This window comes from Lissotriton vulgaris, unplaced genomic scaffold, assembly GCF_964263255.1.
Source record: "Lissotriton vulgaris unplaced genomic scaffold, aLisVul1.2 SCAFFOLD_867, whole genome shotgun sequence".
In the NCBI taxonomy this organism is placed as follows: domain Eukaryota; kingdom Metazoa; phylum Chordata; class Amphibia; order Caudata; family Salamandridae; genus Lissotriton; species Lissotriton vulgaris.
In genome coordinates, this window is record NW_028249106.1 from 643,215 (window position 1) to 666,984 (window position 23,770).

Sequence of the window (23,770 nt, forward strand, 5' to 3'; positions counted from 1 at the left end):
GGCATAAATCACTTCTCGGATCTGGCCATCGATGCGGCGCTTGTCGGCTAATGTGATCTGGTTTGCGAGAATCGAAAGAAGAAAATCAAAGGGGGAGGAGATCCCTTCATCGTCCCGGTCCCCTTTCTAGGGGGGATCCAAACGCCTCTGGGAGGGCTCTACTGTGTCCTTATTTACTGTTTGACCTTGTTTACTCTAGGCGGCACACGCATTCTTATCATATACTGTATTTATTTTTTAATCCGAGACTATTGTAGTTGCCTAAAACAGGCTGTACGTTTTTTATTTGTTCTGTATTGGAGCATGAAAAATTAGCTGCAAACGTTAATTATTATTATTTATATGGCGCAACAAATCATCCCTGAAGGGATCTCTCAGCGCCTGGGAGGCAGACGACATACATAGAGAGTGCTCAATTAAAACAGCCCGGTTTAGAGACGCTTCATAAATTGTGCCAAATTGGGACATGCTTGCAGATCCTCTGGCAGACTATTCCAGTGGGCAGGGGGCAAGATAAGAGAATGCACCCCCTCCCATCTTGGTTTTCCTGATTCTATGCGCGTGAAGCTGCTTTTGACTGCTAGATCTCAGGTGGCGCCCTGGAATGTACCATTCAAGTTTTTTAGTTAAATATGCTGGTCCCAGTCCCTGCAAAGATTTGAATATTAAACATGAGTTTAAAGACTTATCTTTTCCTAATAGGAAGCCAATGCAAGTGTTGCAACAGCAGTTGTGATGATGTTCGTGCAGGCTTGTTAAGGGCAAGGCGCGCTGCTGTATTCTGGACGACTTGCAGCCAAATTAACAGATCTTCTCTAATCCCTACCAGTAGAGAGTTCCCCTAATCTAGTCTACGGACTAGAAGCGCCTGAATGAGGACTTTTCTGGTATAGAGGGGAATCCACATGAAGACATTTCTCAGCATGCGCATCATTCCATAGCACTTGCCAGAGATGGTTTTTACATGCTCCTCCATGGAGAGTCTTTTATCCATCACGATGCCCAAGTTCTTAGCACATTTTTTTAGGAATTGGCGCTTGCCCCAGTTCCACAGGCCACCACTCCGTGGTCCAAAACTCCTCGGCTTTCCCGAACAGCAGAGTCTGTTTTATTGGAGTTCAACTGTAGGAAGTTCGTGCTCATCCAGGTGGCTATTTTTAACATGCAGCTCTTAAATTTTTCTCTGGTCAGAGCGGGGTCCTTTTCTATGGGGAGTATCACCTGGGTGTCGTCCGCATAAGAGATCGTTTGGAACCTGCAAGATCTGATGATGGAGGCCAGAGAAGACACATAGATATTGAACAAGGTGGGACTTACGATGGAGCCCTGTAGTACCCCCTTATCCACTGTATGTGACACAAATGTGTCCAATTGTACACATTGTTTTCTGTCGTCAGAAAGCTATACATCCATTTTAATGCCGATCCTCTGACACCAATCTGTCGCAGCTTGCCCAGGAGGATTCTGTGAGAGATGGTGTCAAAGGCTGTCGACAGATCCAAAAGGACTAACATCGTAGGAGTTCCCTCATCCAGCAACATCCTTATCAATTCTTTTACCTTCGTCAGATCAGACTCAGTGCTGTGGCAAGCAGGGAAGCCTGACTGCGAAGGATCGAGCAGGTTATTTTGTTCCAGATAACCCGTAAGTTGTGGATTAATCAAGTTTTCCATGATTTTTTAACATGGGAGAAGAGAAATGGGCCTATGGTTTTGTATGTCTAACGGGTCCACTAATGCTTTCTTAAGCAGTGGCTTGATGTAAGCCTTCTTCCATTTTGAAGGAAACAAAGCTGTGTCTAATGATAAATTGCAGACTTCCATAATTTGGTTAGACAAGGCCTGTGCCAGATCTGAGATGATGTAAGGGGGAGCCACATCTAGTGGAGAGCCTGACTTAGTGTGTACCAGCAAAGCACACACTTGCTCGGAGGTGATAGCTGAGAAGGTCTCTAGACTGGGAAAGAGAAGATCTTCCGGGGAAGGTGTTAGTGCCTGGGTCACCTCTTCTGGTTCAAACGAGTTATACATTTTGAATTGTACAATGAATTTGGTGTTCTACAAGGATCTTCTTTGCTTCAATTCTAATTCTAAAACCTGTTCTGCTAATCATAAAAAACACTAAAGATTTGTCTCGCTGTGCTTTATTCAGTTTCACATTCCCCCATCTACCTTCCTGCGATCTGTTCCTTCAGCTCATGGTAGGTATAAAAGATAAAACACTTTCCTATTCTCCCTTTTATCCTCTTTGCGGAACAAAGGGTGTTTATCAAGGTATGGGGATTGGTTGGAGCCCTCCATCAAAAATGCACAAGTCCTGACTACCTCTTATCTGTTTCCTCACTTCTTTGGACATACTGTACTCTTGTGCCTGTATTTGCAAAAAACTACTTGATCCCGTTACGTCTCTTGAAATTCCAAGAATCATTTATTGTCTTAAAAGCAGAGTGTGCCTTACTTTCAAATGGCAGTGAGTGGTTCAGCTTGGACTATGTTCTTCAGAGTCACACACTCCCTCTTTCAGTGATGTTTTTCCACTTTATGAGAATTCATTGTTGTTCAAGCCAAACAGGGATATTTTCACTTCAAGGGTGTTCAAGGGAATCTGGGATCAATGTGTGTACAGCACCAATTGTACCTTCAGTGCTGTGAATTCCGTTAACACTGTAAGTTATGTTATGTTACTTGGCACTTGCAAAGCACACGGCTACTCCACAGTGTCCTGGCACTAAAGAAGGACCTAGAGACAGAAACAGTGAACATAGACTGGCATGGAGATCTCTACTGACGTTGGAAAAACCAGGTTTTAAAATTTCTCCTGAAATTGAGGAGATCCTGAACCTGTCCTTAGGAGGGCGGCAAGCCATTCCACAGCTGTGAGGCCGCCACCTGAAAGGAGCGGCCCCATATACCAGACCGAACAAATTTTGGCACCGTCGACAATCACTGGGTAGAAGATCTCAGGGTTCTAAGGGGAGCATAATGTTGAATTCTGTTCCTGATGTAACGGGCCCTTATTTTGTGAAAAGCCTTAAAGGCCAGAACTAGGGCTTTTAAATGTATCCTCTCTCGCACTGGGAGCCAGTGCAAGGATATCAGGTGAGGGGTCATATGTGTCCTGCGGCCTACCATGAGGATAGCACTTACTGCAGCATTTTGTACCACCTGAAGGCGGCCTAATGGATAGTCTGGGAGGCCAAGGTACAAAACATTGACATAATCCAGTCTAGATGTAAAATAAGGCCCGGACTACAGTTTTCCTATGAGGAACTGGTAAGAGGAAGAAAATTCCTCAAAATTTTGAGTAGTCCAAAACACGTCCAAGCCACAGTTTGGACCTAAGACTTCATGGACATGTCCGTGTCTAGTTTTACTCCAAGATTTTTCATAGGGGTGACTGCGCTGACTTGAGGGTACATATACTGAGGCCACCACTGGCGCCATTTCTCATCCGGATTATGCCCCAAAAAATGATTTCCGATTTTTCGGCATTGCACATCAACTGGTTCTGTCTGAACCAGGCAAACACCTTCGACAGCCAAGCATTTATCTCGCTCCCCCTCAGCATACTGTCTTTCTCATAAGTGAACAGCAACTGAGTGTCGTCGGCATAGGTTATTACTTTGGCGCCGCATTCCTCTGCCAGAAGTGCCAGTGGTGTCATGTATACATTAAACAGGGACGGGCTTAGAATAGATCCCTGTGGAACTCCTACTTTGATGGAGGGGATGGGGGCTGAAAAAGGAGGGGCCCATACTGTTTGCTAACGGTCTTCCAAATATGAAGTAAGCCACCGAAGAACCGTGCCTCTAATGCCACAGGCCCGAAGTCTGTGCAGAAGTAGATCATTGGGCATGGTGTCAAAAGCAGCGGAGAGGTCTCTAATAGTATCGGTACGGCTTTACCTCCTCTATCAAGCACGCTTTTTATTGTTTCCGAAATTTCAAGTAGCGCTGTCTCCGTACTGAAGTTGTCTCTTAACCCTTATTGACTTGGGTGTAGAACATGATTGGCCTCTATAAAATTGGTTATGACATTATTTACATATTTCTCCAAAACCTTTGATAAAAAAGGTAGCAGCGATATCTGCCTCCATCTTTCCAACTAATGGGCATAGTACCTTCGGACAGCGAAATGTTCATGATCGAGATGACCACAGGGTTGATCACCTCAGCTATAGATGCCAAAAGGTTTGCAGGGCAAGGGTCTGCAGGGGAGCCAGATTTGAGTGCTCTCATGATAAGTGATTTGGCCAACGAGATGGGGGGGAAAACTGTAATTGAGCCCCTTCTAAAATAGTGTCATCAGAGGGGGACAGACTTGAGTCACCATCCGTTTCATGAGGTAGATCCCCCAAAAGAATCTTGAAGAGTTATAATTTTATTGTGAAAATGTTTGGCAATCTGGGTGGTCAATTCCTGAGTGGGGGTGAAACGGCTAATAATAGCGTCTGGGCTGGAAAAAACATTTAAACTTTGAAAGAGTTCTTTGCTACTGTTTCCAGCCTGTCCGATTTTCGTGGACAGGAATAATTTGTTTTGCTCACAGACTTTGGAGTAAGAATTTTATTTGCTCACAGACTTTGGCGTAATGAGATTTTAACGCTAATTTGTAAGTAATTTTATTTGTGGGGTTAAAATTCTTCCTCCGTACCCTCTCTAGCTGCTTGCATGCACTTTTACTTTTTCTAAGAGCCTCCGTAAATCACAGGGCTGAGGCTCTACAAGATTTAGCTACTCTTGTTTTAGGAGGGGCTAATTCCATTGAGCGCTCCAGGAGCCAGTTATCTTGAGAGCGTACGTCGTTTTCTATGTTTCCACTGTCAGGGATAGGATGTTGCCTAAGTGAATTCGCTAGTGCCTCCGAGGTGAGCTGACCAAAAGACCTGAAACAGCGGCTTACCATATGATTGAGACCTTTGTAATTCCTTGTGAATTTTAAAACTAAGTAAAAAGTGATCAGACCAAATAATGGGGAGGGCTGCATCTATTTCAATCTTAACTGTCGAAGCGATCTGGTCAAGAATGTGACCCTAATCATGGGAGGGGAGTGAGACATGTGGATTCAAATTTAGAATACTTAGGGATTCGTACATCCTCATGGGTTCGGGATCCATAAGTTGGTCCATGTGGATGTTAAAATCACCAAGTACCATGCAGTTGCTGTACTTGCCCACAACCACGGCAACGGCGTGTCCTAATGACTCCAGAAACTAGCCTGCTGGCCATGGTGGTCGGTAGATTAATACACCCGCATGGACTGATAACCTGACACTGATAGAAGGAAATCAATAGACTCGTCCCCCGCTCCTTCAGCATTGGGAAGTGATACACATGGAGCCCATCAGGATTCCCTCTTTTTACCGTATCCTTAGCGACAAAGAAAGGGCAGGCCGCCCAGGTACAGTATTTACATGAGAGATCATTCAGGTCTACTGGAAGAGGAGAGTGGGAGCGGCAGCTCACACACTTTCCTATGGCAAAAAGACTTTCCCTGCTATATCTTATATGATCATCTTTATGATGCGCGTTACCTGGCAAGCATCCGGCAGAGTTCCCAGCGCCGGTCGCCTCCGGGGCGCAGACAGGCTTGCCTTAGGTGATCCAGCGGTGCACTCGCGCCTGCGTTCCTTTTCATCTACCCTGGTTAACAACTAGACCGCCCCCGGGCGGCAAATGGCAGCCATAGACCGACCGTACTGATTAGTCAATTTCCTCCACACCAGGTATCCAGTCCTGCCCCCCACACAGTTCAAATTCAATTAATAGTGCAATAACAGAGTTCATTCAATATATGATTCTAAAAATATTAGTAGCGGTATAGCAGCATAGGATTATGCAAAAAAGCAGTTTTTAAAAAGGGTGGACACTAGCAAAAGTGAAGCTGACTGCACACCGGGTCGGCTCTACAGAAGGCAGCTGTCTTTTTAGCTCATGCCTAGGCAGCGCATGTGATGTCTCTTTGAGACATGCTGTATCTACACTGTGGTGTTTCACCACACCCACCTCTTATGATTCGTTGCATCTTGTGCCTTTCTAAATTCCTTTGTTTTCATTGGTGAAATGTTGCTATTTGGCTCACAAATTGGGGGGGGGGGGGTCCCTCCCATGGAGACTACCCCTGTGACGTGTCCCCCCTACTCCTTTGTTTATTTATGGTTTTATTGAAGCGCTCTTCTTTTTTTTTCTTTAGGTTTGGCTTGTAATTTTGTGTGTTGTTTATTGAATTGCTCCCGCACCATTTATTGCTTGTTAAGTGTTGCAGCCTGCTAGTCTAAAATGTCTCCAGATCAAGAATCTGGATGGAAATCAGAATCTAACAATAACATTGTTGCTGTGTCTTCTCTTGCTTGTCCAACTACATTTGCTTGTCCAACTACATTTGCTGGCCATGTAAATCAAAACATAACTTTATTAAAACGCAATCTTAAAAGCTCACCTATTTCTGATAATGCTATTTGTTATTAGTGAAAATGTTCTTAAATGCAATAGTACTAACTGTTTTCTTCTTTCCCCCCCACCCAGAATGACAGCCTTTCCAGGTAAATCATATTTAACATTACTTTAAAAATTATGTTCACTATCCTAATAGGGCTAAATATAATATACGTACATGCTTTTCTTGCAATTTAATAATGTTAATGTTAATGTTTGAATACTGATGTTTGACTTGCTAAATCTGATCTAGTCAGATATCATAAACTAAACAGTACTTTGTTGTCAGATGGGGTATTTCCCTAGAGAATGCATTTTTTTTATGAAAACTTCTAAACGCAGATTCCTCAAATTGTGAATACCCACATCCTCCCTCCCCCCCCCTCCCCTCTCCCCCCCCCCCCCCCCCCCCCCCCACACACACACAATTCCTCCAGGCATCTAACTAGTTAAGCAAACTCTTCCAGGAGTTGCAGCGTCATAAGGAGTTGCCATCAGCTAGGTCCCGCTGCCTTTTAGAAGGTTGCAGCTATAGAAATGCCATATAATTAGCATTAACGATCCACAAACTAGCTACCTTTCCTAGCACTTGTTGACTTTATGCTAGTCTTTGTTCCTGTACAATGCATTGCTGCTTTTTTGCATAGACTTGCGCTATAGAAATGCAATATGCATGCATACATCAACCTCCTTCTTAACTCTGTCCCACCTCCAAACATGATCACACAGAACTACATATCGATGCCAACCCTGCGTACTGACATAATTTCCTGTTTTTCTGTCCCCTTTGACACTGATCTGAACCTCAGCTCCTACCAATTTCACCACTACCAAAGTTTCTTCTAAAACACTTTGACAGTGTGCAGGGGTGCTGCCTGCTAAAAGTACATGATGAAATCCTTGCTTCATGTGTCACGAATGTTGGTCAGTTACCTGCACAACATCTGTCTTTAGTGCCTTCACACCAAACATCATGTGTATATGTTCACAGTTGATTTTAATGCACAATGCAGATTCCGCTTCAACATTTCCATACTTTCCCAAGAAGGTTCCAAAATGCTCAGTGCAGATAGTCTGTGTATTAGGCTTTACAGCACCTCCAAGAGTTTCCATCAGGTATTGTTTCTCAGAATTTATGTTTTGCTCCTAATTTTCTTTTCCCATCAAAGTTTAGGTGCCAGTTCATGAGATGATTTGGCCGAAAAAATGTGGAAAGTGCTAAGGGCCGATCAGGCTGCTCCCTATGCTACTTTCATGATTTTTAAGAGCCACCCTGATAGCTGGCATGAGTTCCTTTTACGCTTGAGAGAACCGTGGTCTTACAGGATGCCATATTTAATGCTCGAAACATCATTTTTAACTATAGCTGCCTCCGAGTTTTTTATTTTCCCAAGATGCATACCACGCGAATCTTGTCTCCTCTGCTTGATCACAATATCTGCATCGTTTAATATACTGTCCCATCTTTCGATCATAGCATTTACTTCTGAAAGCGGACAGGCCAAATGCAGTCTGATAAGGTTATATTTGGGAACAGGTGGGTCAAATGATCTGGATGTGAGATTTACTGCCCAACTGCTGTGAGGTTTAACCTTTAAGCCATGTATATCATATTCTGCCGATATGGTATTTGCATTTTTCATTAATGATTTTAGGATAAGTTTGCTTGAAGGATTAGTTCAGATGATCTCCTCTACATTTTGAACACTGAGTTGGCTAGTAAAGACTCCCACTCCGAACTTGGCTCCTGAATTTTCTTCCAAAGTGTTGTACCAGTGGCTGTGGTTTTTAATTTTTGACAATAAAAGACCATTCACATGAATGACCACGACCTATTTTGCCAAATTGAATTCAAACTAGATTTAGGCTTTGCTGATGCATACTAGAAGAGCAAATTGGCATGAATAGCAAACACATCTTTGAACACGGTTGCTCCATAAGTAATTGTGGGCATCTGTTTGCCTACGGCTGCTATAAGCAAAGCTATGGTATTTTGACAGTATGGTTAATTTTTATTTGTCACATTGTGCGCATCAATTACTTGGCTGTGCCTAATTGTCCGCTTTTGCTACCCCTTTTATTATTATTATTATTATTATTATTATTATTATCAAACAGATTTGTACCGCACATAGCTGCCCCAGCAACGGGGCGTCCCAGCGCTACCTCCACATTACCTGTACGTTGTGACAGCCCGGGAAAGGGAAGAGAGTTACGCCAGGTCTTTATGGCTTTCCGGAAATCTAGGTGATCTCCATACCCTCTAATAGCCGGAAGGGAATTCCAGAGTCTTGCCACCAGAACTTTAAAAGCACGACCACCAGCTCTGGCTCTTTGGGGGTGCATGCCAGCGCTTGGTCTGCTGACCGCAGGCAGCGCCTTGGAACATACGGTGTTAGCAGGTCAAATAAAACTTGGGGGGCTTGTTGAGTTAAGATTTTGTGGGCAACGCAAAGGGTTTTGAACTGAATTCTTTTCTCCACAGGTAGCCAGTGTGGTTGTGGTAGGGACCTAGACCCAGACCATTTTTTCAGCAGCGCCAATAGTGTGCGGGCTGCTGCGTTTTGTATTCTCTGAAGGCACTGAATAAGGATTTGTTGGCACCCAAATAAAGGGAATTGCCATAATCCAATCTAGATAGGATTGTAGCCTGCACTATAATATGCCGGACTTTGGGCTCGAAAAAACCAAGTATGGGGTTTAATCCTCTCAGAAGCCCGAAGCAGGTCCCTGCGACTACTTTGGATTGTGCGCGAAGGAAAGACCTTTGTCAACCTAAAAGCCCAAGTTCTTAACCGCATTCTTTGGCAGTGGCGCTGGTTTTAGTTGGTTGGGCCCCCATTGTTCTGACCACATCTCATTATCTCTTCCGAACAGCAACATTTCTGACTTGCTGGCATTAAGCTGCAAGCAGTTCGTTGTCAGCCAATTGGCGACTGCCAGCAAGTCCTCCTTGAATTAAATAAGATTGTTTTTGCAGTACTTGGAGAATGCGATGACTAATTGGGTGTCGTCGACATAGGAGACCAACGACAACCCTCTACTTTGTGCCATCCCTGCCAAGGGTTGAACATAAATGTTAAAGAGCACGGGGCTCAGTGTAGAACCCTGTGGGATCTGATCCCTGAAGTCTGGGAGTGGTAGGGTGGGACAATGACCTGGAAAGTTCTACCCTCTAAGAAGGAACAAAACCAGTCCAGGGCTAAACCCTCAATCCCGATCTCTGGTAGCCTACCTAGTAGTATTTCATGTGAAACCGTGTCAAAGGCGGCACTTCAATCTAGCAGGATGAAGGCCGCGGACTTTCTGTCATCAATGCTACTACGGATTTCGTCCGTCACTGCCAGCAGAGCCGACTCCATACTGTGACTGGCTCTGAAGCCATTTTGTGAGGAATCCAGTATGGCGTTTTCCTCTATGAACTTTGTCAGAATGGTATTGACATGGGATTCAGTAACCTTGGCTGATAAAGGAAGATTGGAGATGGGACGGTAGTTACATAGGTCAGAAGGATCTAAAGTTTTCTTCTTCAGAAGAGTGTCACTTTAGCGTGCTTCCAAGCTAATGGTAGGCACGCTGAGGTCAGGGATAAGTTAATCAATTCCCTGGTCTCTCGATAAGGGATGTTTGGGGAAAGAAATGTAGTGTATTGTTCATTGTGGTGCTTTTATCCTTGAACCTATCGCTCTGGTAGATGTTAGTATTGGTGGGTGGAAAGCTCTCATACATGTTTTCCACTTTGTCCACAAAGTATCCATCCAGTTCATCTCACTTCTTCTTGGACGTAACAAGTGAGTCTGTTTTTAAATTTGCACCTTTCATAGTTTTAATAAGTTCTCTGTGATTTTCCCAGCAATATACTACGCTCTTGCTCTCTGGACTAGCTTCTGACAGTCTTTAATGGATTCGCGATATTTGATTTTTGCTTCAATATCATACATGCGCCACCAAGCCCGCTCAAGTTGCTTACATTTTGTCTTGGCGTTAATCAGGTATTCATCAAACCAAGGGTTCTACTGTCCTCTCTTTTGTTTAAAACTAATTTTGGCAGGGATACAGCTGTCCAGGGCTTGGGTCAGCACTTTAATATTTAAAGCTTGCTATACTTTTTAGGCAAGAGCCCGTAATGAACCAGACATCTTTTTTGATCTTTCGCCTTCCAAAAATCATTGTTTTAATTTTGACTAGATTAATTGGGGACAAATCCTGGGGATTGCCAAACTACTTGTCTCTGTCTGACATGTGTAGGTTAAAAAGGAGGCCAAGAAAAAAGACTTGTTTTTAATATTTGAATAGTAACTATATTTTCCGATGCAGCCCACTTTGATACTATCCTAATCTTTACCCATGTCTCGATGTATAGTGCCTCAATGGCTTTCAAAAGAGGAAGCGGGATTCACCTCCCACTTAGCTTTGCCTAAAGATGGACTCTTGGTATATTATCAAATGTTTTGATAAAATCTATAAAAAACGCATAAAGTGGCCAGGCTTTTTGTAATGACGCTTCTTTAATTAGGCAGGTCAATGTTAGCAAGTTATCCCCAATATTACAATTCCTTTGAAAACTGGGTTGAAACCATTGGATCAGCTGCTTGTCTTTTGCTCAAGATTCCAACTCATCATTCACTAATCTGGCCTAATGCTTCCGCCTCAGTGTCTAACAGCGCTATCATTCGGTCATTTGCAGAATTTTTTCTACTTCCTGTCTTATATACTGGGACCAGAATGGACCCACTCTAGCTATCAGTTACTGTCCAGTTTAGGAAACAGCCTGAGAAAATGGAGGTGAGGGTAGGCAACCAGAAACGGGGTTAGATTTTCATACCACTGGCAGGTCATTTGGGCCTGGTGCCCCTGCCAGCTCATAACTATGTGTTCGAGGCATATGAGATGCAGATTACACACTGTGCATAGATGGCCACTTAGTGTTGGGCCCGGATGTTTGCAGTTAGTTTTTGTTGTAGAAAAGTCTTTGGAAGTCACGGGACAGGTGACTCCTCCTTTGGATCATACTGGGCATCGCTCCATCCCAGATTGTTTTTTTCCGCCACCGGGCTCGGATGTGTTTCCAGCGCTCCTTGTTGGAACCGATTTCCTTTGACGCGCAATCCTCACCAGCTTCCAGAATTTAGTTTCGAACGCGTTTCCAGTCGACGCTACTCTTAAACATTGAAGATTTAGATTCCGGTCGTCGACGACGGCCTTTGGGCCTAACCAGGCCTCGACTCCAGCTCATGGAAAGGATGCCATTTATAAAGTGTCCTCAATGGTGGGTCGAAGTTTCCCCACTCCGACCTTCATGAGGTGGTAACCTTTGCCTCTCCCCGGAGCACTCCTTCCGCTCCAAGAAGACGATCTGGGACCGAAGAGCTAGGAGAACAATGGCTCGATCTTCAGCTCCGATTCCAGACGACATCTTCGCAGAGGACGTCGACGTCCCAGAACAACATGGCGTCGACAGCAACTCCGAGGCGAAGATTCCGAAGTCGAGGACATCACTCCAGCACAGCGGGTCGTAAGTAAGACTGTCGACCCCGGCCCTTCCTCAACACATCCAAAGAAGGCTCCGGTCACACCCTCGCGTGCACACCGAGACACTGCTTCTACTGCCCCACCTTTGGGCCCGGCTAAGAAGCTAGCTAAGCCTTCCGGCGATTAGGGCTCGAGTCTGCTTCCCCACGGTGCCGGCGCACACCGACCGGCATAGAAAAAGACAACATCATCTACCACGACGGCATCAAAACATTCGGCGCCGAAGCATACCGCTAGTCCCTCAGCACTGAAACCCAGGTCGGAACCAAGAAACACGCTTTGGATTCAAAAATAACACCGGAACCGAAAAAACCATTGGATCCGAAAAATGCACCGGAACAGAGAAAACCATCGGAGTCGAAAAAATCATCCGGGCCGAAAAAACCATTGGAGCTGAAAAAGACTCCTGCTTCTTCTGTTAAAGACATTGCCAAAAAACCAAAAGAAGCTATTTCGGTACCGAAACCTCCCTCCGCACCAAAAGATCGGCCTCCAGCGGAGGACTTATTTCACCCAGACCCTGCACAAAAGTCTCTGGTTACAGATCCAATCACTGGTCGATTAACTCTAAATTTAAAAAAACGACCACTGGATACACCTGCACTGGCTCCTCATCCAAAAAAGGACTACCTCTCCTCTAAGAGTTCCTTCCCCTTCTACTCCACCTATGCCATCACCACCTGTGCCCCTCCCACAACATTTCCCTACATCCTCTATCATGCCAGATGATGACAACAGGGATGATCCTTCTGATGATACAGGGGTAATGCAGATGATCCATCTATTCCTCCAGACTCACCTGACCTGTGGGATGATTATAACACCCCAGACATCCCAAATGTCCCTCAGGACAACATATAGCCCTCTAGGCCTTCCCCACCGGAAGACACTATGGGCTTCAATCAATTAGTACACAGGGCTGCGCAGTATCATGGGGTGGACATGCATACAGACCCTGTGATGAAGACTTCCTAATGGATACCTTTATCTGAAAAAAACAGTTTAGTATTAGATTCCTTACCTTAGAATATCCCCAGGCGTCAGACTGGATCCGGAAACTTTTGCGTAGCAGTACCCCTGCGCGTCGGTAGGCGTCGTCTGCGACTCCGCGTCCGTCGTTGGTGCTGGGATGACGTCGCCGGAGTACTTAGACGCCGCCCTCACGCGCTGATGTCAGTTCTTCTTTTTTCCGTGCCAGCAAGTGCAGATCTGGAAAAAGTGTTACCCCTTAGTCAGTTTTTGACTAAACTTTTTCGATCATTCTTGATCCTTTTCGAAGTCTAATGACTCCGCCGGTGCCGGTAGGGATGCCTGGGTTTAAACCCTGCGCCGACTGATTACGGACCCCCATCGCCGGTGTCTTCATTGCCTGGGCCTCGACCACGACGACAAGACCTGCTCCGAATGCCGGGCCCTGACGTCTAAAGCTAGGCGGGAGCGGTCCCGCAAGCGACTCGAGCTCCGGCAGTCGTCCCCGTGCTGCTCGAGGTCCCGGTCCGCGAGGAGGTCGAGAGACAGGTCGCGGGGTCGGAGCCACCATAGCTCCGGGGGTCGTCTTCGGGCTCGAAGTCCTCAGGTAAGCCAAGAAGTCGAAGAGACGTCATCGCTCTTCCGACTCTCCCGATGCTCGTGTGATGCGGCGAGGGTTCGGGCGACACTGCCCACGCGGCTCCGTCGCGGCCTGCTTCATACCAGTCAGTCCCTGGGCAGAACGCGACGCTGGAGGAGATTGAGGCCTTCCTCACGGCCATGAGGTCACTCACTCCTCCGTCGGGCTCGGGGGCGCCAACGGGCCCAGCGGCCCGACTGGGGGCCCCAGCATGTCGGGCGCTTCGGCCCCGACGCCGCCGGGTGCTTCGGTCCCGACACCGCCGGTGACTTCGATCCCGACGCTGCCGGTGACTTAGGTCCCGACGCCGTCGGTAACTTCGGTCCCGGCGCCGCAGGCCCCCACAGGATCCAGATCCGGGTCGTCGCCGGTCGACCTTACGACCTCGCCGGCGCCGGCCCCTAGGGTGTCGCCCCGTCCCCGATCCCTCCCTCGATTCGGGTCTGGCGCCGGAACGGCTCAGCTCGGAGCCGTTCTCGACGCCGATGGGAGATTTCTACTACTATGACCCGACCCCATCCTTTGGTCCGGAGTCTCAGGTGATGGGTGGGGAGGGGAATTGGGAGGGGTCTGAGACCCTCTGGCACAGAAGTGCCAGTCTTGTCAGGACTGGGCAGGTGAGCTTGGGGAGACCAGTGGTCTGGACACCTCGCCGGACACTGGCTTGGTCTCCCCTCCTAGCGTGGCTACAGAAGCTGCCTACAGTGTGGTGCTGGTGCGGGCGGCCAAGGCCTTGGGCCTGGAGCTCCCCGTCACGGCTGTGAGGACTAACCTTCTCACTGAGGTCCTTAAAGCGCAGGCAAGCTCGGCCGAGCCTCTGCTGCTGTTCAAGGAGGCCTTGTCTGACGTTCTTCTGGGCACTTAGTCCAAGCCTGCTACAGGTAAGCCTGTAGTTAGGAACGTGGCCAGACGCCACCTGCCGGCTCCGGGCGACCCTTGCTTCCTGTCCACCCACCCCACCCCTGAGAGCCTGGTCATCCAGGCCTCTAACTCCCAGACCGCATTCCCGATGGATCGCCCCGATCGGGAATCCAAGAGGTACGAGCAATACGGGAAAAGGGTAGTTCGAGGCATGTGGGCTGCTGAATTCATATCTGTGCATAGATCGCCGCCTAGTGTTGGGTCCGGATGATTGCACATTGTTGTCCTGGAAGAGTCTTCGAAGTATCACGAGATAGGTGGCTCCTCCCCTGGACTACAGTGCGCATGGGCATCCTCTCCATACTCAGATTGTTTTTTTCCGCCATTGGGTTCGGATGTACATTTGTTAACTCAAGTTCGGAATCGATAAAAAACGTTATACTTGGCCAAAAGGGCTTTAGTTATCGTCGGTATTGTCTTTGCGTTCGGTGCCCAGTACTTGTTCCATCTCTATCTTTGAGCCGGACGTCAAGAAGAGCAGCGTGGCTTTTCAGCACTGAAGGCCCGGTCGACGCCAGAGGCCTTATCCACAATCCATTATGGAACGGAGCCCGTTCAAGAGATTTCCCGTTTGCAACTCCAAGTATCCTCACATCGATGTCCACTCGGTATGCAACAAGTGCCTGTCTCCGGATCACGATGAAGCCAGCTGTATGGCTTGTCCTCGGTTCCGCTCCAAGAAAACAATTCGCCTTCGACGCGCGGCGCGGAAGGAAGCCCAGCAGACGGCACCTGACCCGGTGAACATCTTCGATGCCGAGGAAGATGAGGGAGTTGAGCAGGAAGTTCAAGAGAACCTGTCTGATCCTGCATCGGAGATCGACTCCAGTTACGACGCAGATGTGGAAATGGTCGATAATGAAGACGTCGTCGACGAGGTAGGAGACGACGATGAGGCCTTTGGGGCCGTAGAAGATAGCTTGAGCGAGGAGCTAGGCTCAACCGTTGGTACGGGGGCCGAGACTAAAACACTCCATAAGGATCCGGTCGAGGGATCGCCACATGGTCTTACCCAAGATCGAACGCATAGTTCTACAGCCTCGCCTCAAGGCCCGGCTATGGACATTTCCAACGAGCCATCGGTTGATCGATCAAAATCGAAACCGAAAACATCGGTGTCTACAAAACCAAAAGCACCGGAAACGAAATCGAAACCAAAAGTACACATTACTTTGGTCGGATCGAAGGCTTCTGACCCATTGGCTCCGACGAAACAGAAGAGTGTTATCGACCCGGGAGGTCGCTAAAGGGTGTCGAGCCGAAAGCCGGGGCACCGAAGAAAACGGTCAAGGACATCGACCCAAAGAAGTCGGCGCCGAAGACCGTAGACACAAACAAGGGACTCGAAACTCAGAACGTTCTTGATCCTAAACGTCGACTCAACAAAGCAAAGGGCAATAAAGACCTCGAGTCCACAACTAGCAGTGGCTCTAGTCGAGTCAACACAACCATCCGCCTCTTTTTCGAAGCAGGTGTCGGACTCGCTGCAACGCATTAAGGAGAAGGCTACTGCTGTCGGACCGAAGGCCACTCCACCCCCAAAGACGGTCAGTAAACCTCCGACGTCGTCGGCACCGATTAAGTTTACGCTGCCGCCGCAAGTGGCACCTAAGGCGTTCGCCCCTAAGACGGGCATCGAAGCGGCCAAGAAGGTGTCCATGGAGCCAAAGCCTACAACTACGGAGGGTGCCACCAAGCATCGACAGCCTCTGCAAGAAGATCAGTCGAGGCAATTCATCGACGCTGAGACTGGTAGACTTTCCATTTTCAAGCGAAAGATCGACCCAGAACAGCCTATGGAGTCGTATAAAATTCCATTAAAGAAAAATAGGGATTCTGCAACATCACCTCTTCTTTTTGAACCTCTACCACAATATGGACAAAACCCTGCTCTTTTTTCACCCACACATTCGGATGTGGATGTAGGGGATGGTGACAATGAGGATTACAGTTACCCTGTAGACACTGATCCAGAAGACCACACTGAACCCTGGACAGGGGAGCCACAAAATGCCCCAGATGGTCAAATCTACGCTGTTAAAACCTCACCTACAGAAGACACGGCTGCGTTTAACGCACTTATTGAGAGGGCAGCAAAAAATCATGATGTCCAGCTTCATGCTGACCCTATTGAAGAGGACTTTTTATTTGACACCTTCTCTACCTCAGAGAGAACTGTCAAGACTCTACCCATGCTAAAAGGTGTCCTGAAACACGCTGGAGACATCTTTAAGGAGACCACAAGGGCAAGAGTGGTGAACCCCAGAATCGAAAAAAAAATACAAACCAGCACCTGTGGACCATACGTATATCAGGGGACAGTTGCCATTGGACTCTCTGGTTGTTTCAAATGCTCGTAAAAGAGCAAACTCGCAGACCACGGGTGATGCTCCTCCCCCTGACAAGGAATCTAAAGTGCTAGAAGCATCAGGAAAAAGGGTGGCAGCTCAAGCGGCCAATGTCTGGCGAATCTCCAACACACAAGCACTCTTAGCCAGATATGACAGGGCTCATTATGATGCACTTGAGACCCTGTTACAACACTTGCCAGATGAGTATAAGGAGGCAGCAGAAATGCTAATACAAGAAGGGAAACTTATATCGAACGCATCCATTAAGTGTGAGCTAGATGCGGCAGACACTGCAGCCAGCGCGATTAATACAAGCGTTATATTACGAAGACACGCCTGGCTCAGAATCTCCGGCTTCAAGCCTGAGATACAAACCACCATACTCAGCCAGTTAACCCAGATTACTTATTTGGCCCAGAAGTGGACACCACCTTAGAAAAAATTGAAAAGGACACAGAGACTGCAAAGTCTATAAGGGCTCTACAGTTGCAGCAGTTCAGGGGTGGTTCTTTTCGTCGCTCCAACAATAGAGGAGCTTCCAGAGGCCAGGTGTCCCAGCAGACACAATACAGTATAGGAGGCACTCAGACCACCTACAACAAGAACAATAGGGGTGGCTATCGTGGAAACAGCACCAAGGGCAGAGGTCGTGGAAACAACAACTCCCGATCCTCCACCACTAACAAACAGTGATGTCTCTTCACTACCCCCCCCCCCCCGACCATGTAACACCAGTCGGGGGGGGAGACTACAACAGTTCCTGCCGGTCTGGAAATCCATCACTACAGACAGGTGGGTGAGGCAGCTTATCCAGTACGGTTATTGTCTGGAGGTGACATCCACTCAACCCAACATACCCCAAGACACCGTCCTATGTCCGCAGAGCATATACAGTTATTGCAGCAGGAGGTAGTCAGCATGCTGCAAAAAGGAACCATAGAGCTTGTGCCTGTGGAACAAAAAGGTACAGGGGTGTACTCGCTGTACTTCTTGATCCCAAAAAAGGACGGGACCCATACTGGACCTCAGGCCCCTAAACCAGTACATCCTATCAGAACATTTTCACATGCTCACATTACAACAGGTTCTACCGTAACTCAGTCAGGGAGATTTCCTCGCAACACTAGATCTAAAGGATGCATATTTCCATATACCGGTACACCCGTCACACAGAAAATATCTCAGATTCACCATTCAGGAGCAGCATTATCAGTTCAAGGTACTCCCTTTCGGAGTAACAACAGCACCCAGGGTGTTTACCAAGTGCCTAGCGACAGTGGCTGCACACCTACAGAGACAGAACGTTCACGTCTACCCTTATCTGGACGACTGGCTTGTCCAAGCAAAGTCTTCCCAGCAGTGTGCCACCCACGTGTCCCACACCATTCACCTTCTTCACAGTCTGGGGTTTTCACTGAATTATCCTAAGTCCCACCTTCAGCCCACCCACGTACGGCAGTACTTGGGCGCGACAATAGACACTCAGGCAGCCAAAGCACAGCCAAATTCAGTGAGAATCGACAGCATGCAATTGCTGATACGGAAATTCAAACCCACAACACTCGCTTCCAGCACGAGTGTTCATGCAGTTGATGGGCATGATGGCCTCCTGCATCTTCATAGTCCCGCACGCAAGACTACACATGCGTCCGCTTCAGGAGTGCTTAGCACGTCAGTGGAATCAGGCTCACGGACAATTGAAAGACCTAGTGACCGGTCGTGCATACAACTCTCTGCATTGGTGGAACCCACAAAACCTTTGCAGGGGCCGACTGTTCCACAAGCCTGTGCCACAGATTATACTGACGACGGACGCATCTCTCCAGGGATGGGGAGCTCATGTACTCCACTACACAGTGCAGGGACTATGGACAGCACAGCAGAAAAAGATGCACATCAACCTTCTGGAACTGATGGCTATCTTCATGGCAAATGAAAGCATTCAAAGTACATTTGTGCAACAAGGTAGTGTTGATCCGACGGAAAACATGACAGCCATGTACTACATACAGAAGCAGGGAGGTACACACACTCCACAGTTGTCTCATCTGGCTCAGAGCTTGTGGAAGTGGGCCATTCAGAGAAACATTTTCCTCATGGCAGAACACCTCCCAGGCAAGGACAATCAGATGGCAGACCTGCTCAGCAGGCACAGCCACCAGATGCACGAGTGGGAGATACATCCATCAGTACTCCAACCGTACTTCCAGCAGTGGGGTCATCCAAAGATAGACCTATTCGCCACAAAGGAAATCGCAAAATGCCAAAGCTTTGCCGCCAGGTTCCCACACCCACAGTCGCAGGGAAATGCGATATGGATGAACTGGTCAGGCATATTTGCGTACGATTTTCCCCCAGCACCGCTAATACCGCTAGTGGCACGCAAACTGAGGCAACACTCGATGACTCTCATCCTGGTTGCTCCAACGTGGGCACGCCAACCATGGAACACCACGTTTCTAGAACTCTCCATGGTACCGTATCAAAGGCTGCACCTCACACCTAGGCTTTTGACGCAGAGCCATGGCAACATTCAGCATCCAGATCCGCAACAGCTCAACCTGGCGATCTGGCTCCTGAGGTCTTAGAATTTGGCTACCTCAACCTGCCTCCTGACTGTATGGATATCATAAGGGAGGCAAGAAGGCCCACAACTAGAGCATGTTATGCGGCGAAATGGAAGCGATTTGTCATTTATTGTGCCAACAACGACATTAATCCGCTAGATGCATCTACTCACAACATCATCTGTTATCTATTACATCTATACAAATGCAATCTGGCCTATGCTTCCATTCGTATACATTTGTCCGCAATAGCAGCTTATCTCCAAAACAGACCGCATCTCTCACTTTTCAGAGGGCCTGCCATCAAAGCTTTTCTGGAGGGTCTCAAACGAGTTATTCCTCCCAGACACCCACCGGCACCTGTATGGAACCTGAATGTGGTCCTTACCAGACTGATGGGCCCACCTTTTGAGCCTCTACACTCATGCGAGATACAATTCTTAACGTGGAAAGTGGCTTTCCTTATAGCAATCACATCGCTACGACGAGTTAGTGAACTTCAAGCACTAACTATCCAGGAGCCATTCATACAGATTCACTCCAACAGGGGGGTACTACGCACTAACCCTAAGTTTCTGCCTAAAGTTGTTTCACAGATCCATATGAATCAAACTATAGAACTGCCAGTGTTCTTCTAGAATCCAGATTCAGTGGCAGAGCGAATGCTCCACACACTAGACGTGAAGAGAGCTCTAATGTACTACATAGATAGGACAAATGATTTCAGAAAGACAAAACAACTGTTTGTTGCCTTTTCACCACAACACAAAGGCAACCCCATTTCAAAAGCAGGTATATCCAGGTGGATCGTTAAGTGCATACAGATTTGCTATCAAAAGGCTAAGCGCACATTAACGGTTCCCCCACGAGCCCACTCAACACGAAATTTGGGGGCATCTGTGACTTTCCTTGGAAACATTCCTTTAGAGGAAATCTGTAGAGCAGCCACATGGTCTACCATACACACATTTACTAAACACTACTGCGTAGATGTGCACTCCGAACAGCAGGCAGCTGTAGGGCAGGCTGTTCTAAAAACACTTTTTCAGACTGCTGCAGCTGGCACGGGCAGCCGCCGCTAATAGAGGGACTGCTATATATTCTATGCACAGATATGAATTCAGCAGCCCACATGCCTCGAACTGAATATGCTACTTACCAGTATGCATCTGTTCTTGGTATGTAGGGCTGCTGACATTCATATCGCCCGCCCTCCTCCCCGGCGCCTGTAGCGGCTGCAGCACTCAGAATTACTCTTAGCATGGTCATCACTTACTGTACTACACTCCATCTCTGCCACAATGGCGAAAAACAATCTGAGGATGGAGAGGATGCCCATGCGCACTGTAGTCCAGGGGAGGAGCCACCTATCTCGTGATACTTCGAAGACTCTTCCAGGACAACAATGTGCAATCATCCGGACCCAACACTAGGCGGCGATCTATGCACAGATATGAATGTCAGCAGCCCTACATGCCAAGAACAGATGCACACTGGTAAGTAGCATATTCGTTCACCTCCCTGAGTTTAGGGCTGCGGTCAGTCAACACCGCGTGCCTCTTGGGCCGTTACACCCACTCTCTGTGGGACACGGTCGCGGACGTGCTGCCACAATGTCCGGTGGAGGTCCAGACTAAACTCACCCAAGCCCTTGCGGAGGGTCGAGACGCAGCACGGTACTCCATCCGGTGTGGGCTGGATACCACAGACTCACTGGGCAGAGCGATGGCAACAACGGTGGCGATTCGTCGCCACGCCTGGTTGAGGTCCGCCAACTTTTCGGCTGATGTCCAAAACACCCTTATGGACATGCCGTTTGATATCCGTCGCCTCTTTGGCGACAAATCAGACCATGCGCTTGAGCGCTTTAAGGACTCCAGGGCTACGGCCAAGTCCTTGGGCCTCTCTGCCCAGCGCCAGCATTCGGGTGCTTTTCGCTCCTTTCGTGGCTAAGGAAGGGGCACACCCACACGTCCTGCCAGCCACGGACCGCAGACTACCGTCCAGCGCGGTGGCGGACGTGGAAACTGCTGTGGCGGCTGTCGGGGACAACGGCGACGCCAGTCCACACCTGCCCCTGCAGCATCCGCATCAAAACCCTCCTAGTCCGCGCTTTCAGGCCCATGTGACGCCAGTGGGGGTCAGGGTTCGCCATCACCACCTCCACTGGCGCACTGTCACATCGGACAGGTGGGTGCTGCAAATCGGCCGAAGGGGCTACTCCCTCCCCTTCGAGGAGACCCCTCCAGCCATGCCACCACAGTACCACCGCGTGTCGGGGGATAACTTGACACTTCTATGCGAAGAAGTTACGGCGCTCTTGGACAAGGGGGCCCTCAAGCGCATTCCTGGGCAGAAGTAGGGTGTGGCTGTTACTCCCATTACTATCTGGTACCCAAGAAGGGCAAAGGGGGCCTACGCCCTATCTTGGACCTGCGGAACGTCAACGGCTTCCTTAGGCAGGAGAAGTTCAAGACGCTGACACTGGCTCAGGTCCTAGCTGCCCTGGACCCAGGAGACTGGATGGTAGCGTTGGACTTGCAGGACGCTTATTTTCATATCCCCGTCCTGCCGGCCCACCGGCGTTACCTGCGGTTCACGGTAGGCCACGAGCACTTTCAATTTACCGTGCTCCCCTTCGGCCTTACCAGCGCCCCACGGGTGTTCACGAAAGTGATGGCGGTGGTCGCAGCTCATCTGCGCAGGTTAGGGGTTTCAGTCTTCCCCTACTTCGGCGACTGGTTGTTGAAGGCGGGCTTGCCCCAGAAAGTCGTCGGCCACCTCCAGACTACGGCCGACCTCCTGCACCTGCTGGGGTTCTCCATCAATGTGCCGAAGTCGCACCTGTGTCCCTCTCAGAAGCTCCTCTTTATCGGAGAGGTTCTGGACTCGGCGCAGTTTCGGGTTTATCCTGCCGAGCAGCGGGTTCAGGATATTCAGGCTCTGATTCCGATCTTTCAGCCGTTATCCTGAGTCTCGGTCAGTTTGACGCTGCGGCTTCTGGGCCTGATGGCCTCCTGCATCCTTCTGGTGCATCACACCAGGTGGTGGATGCGGGCTCTGCAGTGGGACCTGAAGTTTCAGTGGGCTCAGCATCAGGGCAACTTGTCCGACCATGTCTTGATCTCGGAGGGCACTACAAGACAGTTGCAGTGGTGGCTCATGGACCGCGATTGGGTCAGCGGCAGATCCCTCTCCCTACCCCAACCGGAGCACGTAGTTGTGATGAACGTGTCCCTCCCGTGCTGGGGAGGCCACATCGGAGAGGCGGAGATCAGAGGCCTCTGGTCTCCAGCGGAGTCCCGGCTCCACATCAACCTTCTGGAGCTGCGGGCGATCCGGCTTGCACTGAAGGCATTCCTCCCCTTTATCTGGGGGAGTGTATTGCAGGTGTTCACGGACAATACCACCGCCATGTGGTACTGCAACAAACAGGGCGGGGTGGGGTCGTGGACCCCGTGCCAGGAGGCTCTGTGCCTCTGGCAGAGGCTGGAGCATCAGGGCGTCACTCTGGTGGTTCAACACCTTGCAGGTTCCCTGAACGCCAGGGTGACTAACTCAGCCGTTGGTGCATGATGGATCACTAATGGCGTCTAAACTCGGACGTAGCGCAAGGCCTCTTTCAGCAGTGGGGAGAGCCTTGGTTAGATCTATTCGCCACAGAAGAGAACGCGCAATGTCATCAGTTCTGCGCGTTGGAATTTCCAAGGCGGCACTTGCTCGGAGACGCTTTTCGTCGCGAGTGGAGCTGCGGTCTGTTGTGCGCCTTTCCGCCTATACCACTTCTGCCCAGAGTGCTGAAGAACATCAGACGTGACCGGGCCCAAGTTATCCTTGTGGCTCCGGACTGGACACGAAGATACTGGTATCCCGAGCTACTCAGCATGTCTGTCGATTCCCCCGATTCGTCTGCCTCTTCAGGAGGACCTTCTGTCGCAGCAGCAGGGGACGGACGGTTCTCCACCCGAACCTGTCCAGTCTACACCTCCATGCTTGGAGATTGAGCGGCAACAGTTGAGGCCATTTGGCTTGCCTCCTGAAGTTTGTGATGTGATTCTGGCAGCCAGGCGTCTCTCCACAAAGTCGGTATACACCTGCAGGTGGATTAAGTTTGTGGCATAGTGCACAGCAAAGGCTGTGGATCCCCTTTCTGCCCCTCTTTCTGAGGTTCTCCTCGTCCTTGTTTCTCTTGCCCAGCAGGGCTCTGCTCTGGGCACTATCAAGGGCTACCTTTCTGCCCTTTCCGCCTTCTTAAGGCTACCTGAACAGCCTTCCTTGTTCAAGTCCCCGGTTGTTAATAGGTTTTTGAAGGGCATCACTCATATGTTCCCCTCCCCCCCCCCTGTTCCTTTCGTGA

At 48.9% G+C, this 23,770-nt stretch overlaps 1 protein-coding gene across 1 annotated transcript in view; it reads left to right on the top strand.

The window, feature by feature from the left end:
• The window catches only part of PPP1R12A (protein phosphatase 1 regulatory subunit 12A), a gene marked incomplete at its 5' end in the record, with an annotated part of 839,509 nt that overhangs the window by 630,020 nt on the left and 185,719 nt on the right, over positions 1-23,770 (top strand). The window contains one exon of the mRNA XM_086950257.1: positions 6,524-6,540. Within this exon, the coding sequence (XP_086806383.1) occupies positions 6,524-6,540 (17 nt within the window). The remainder of the gene's footprint in view (positions 1-6,523; positions 6,541-23,770) is intronic.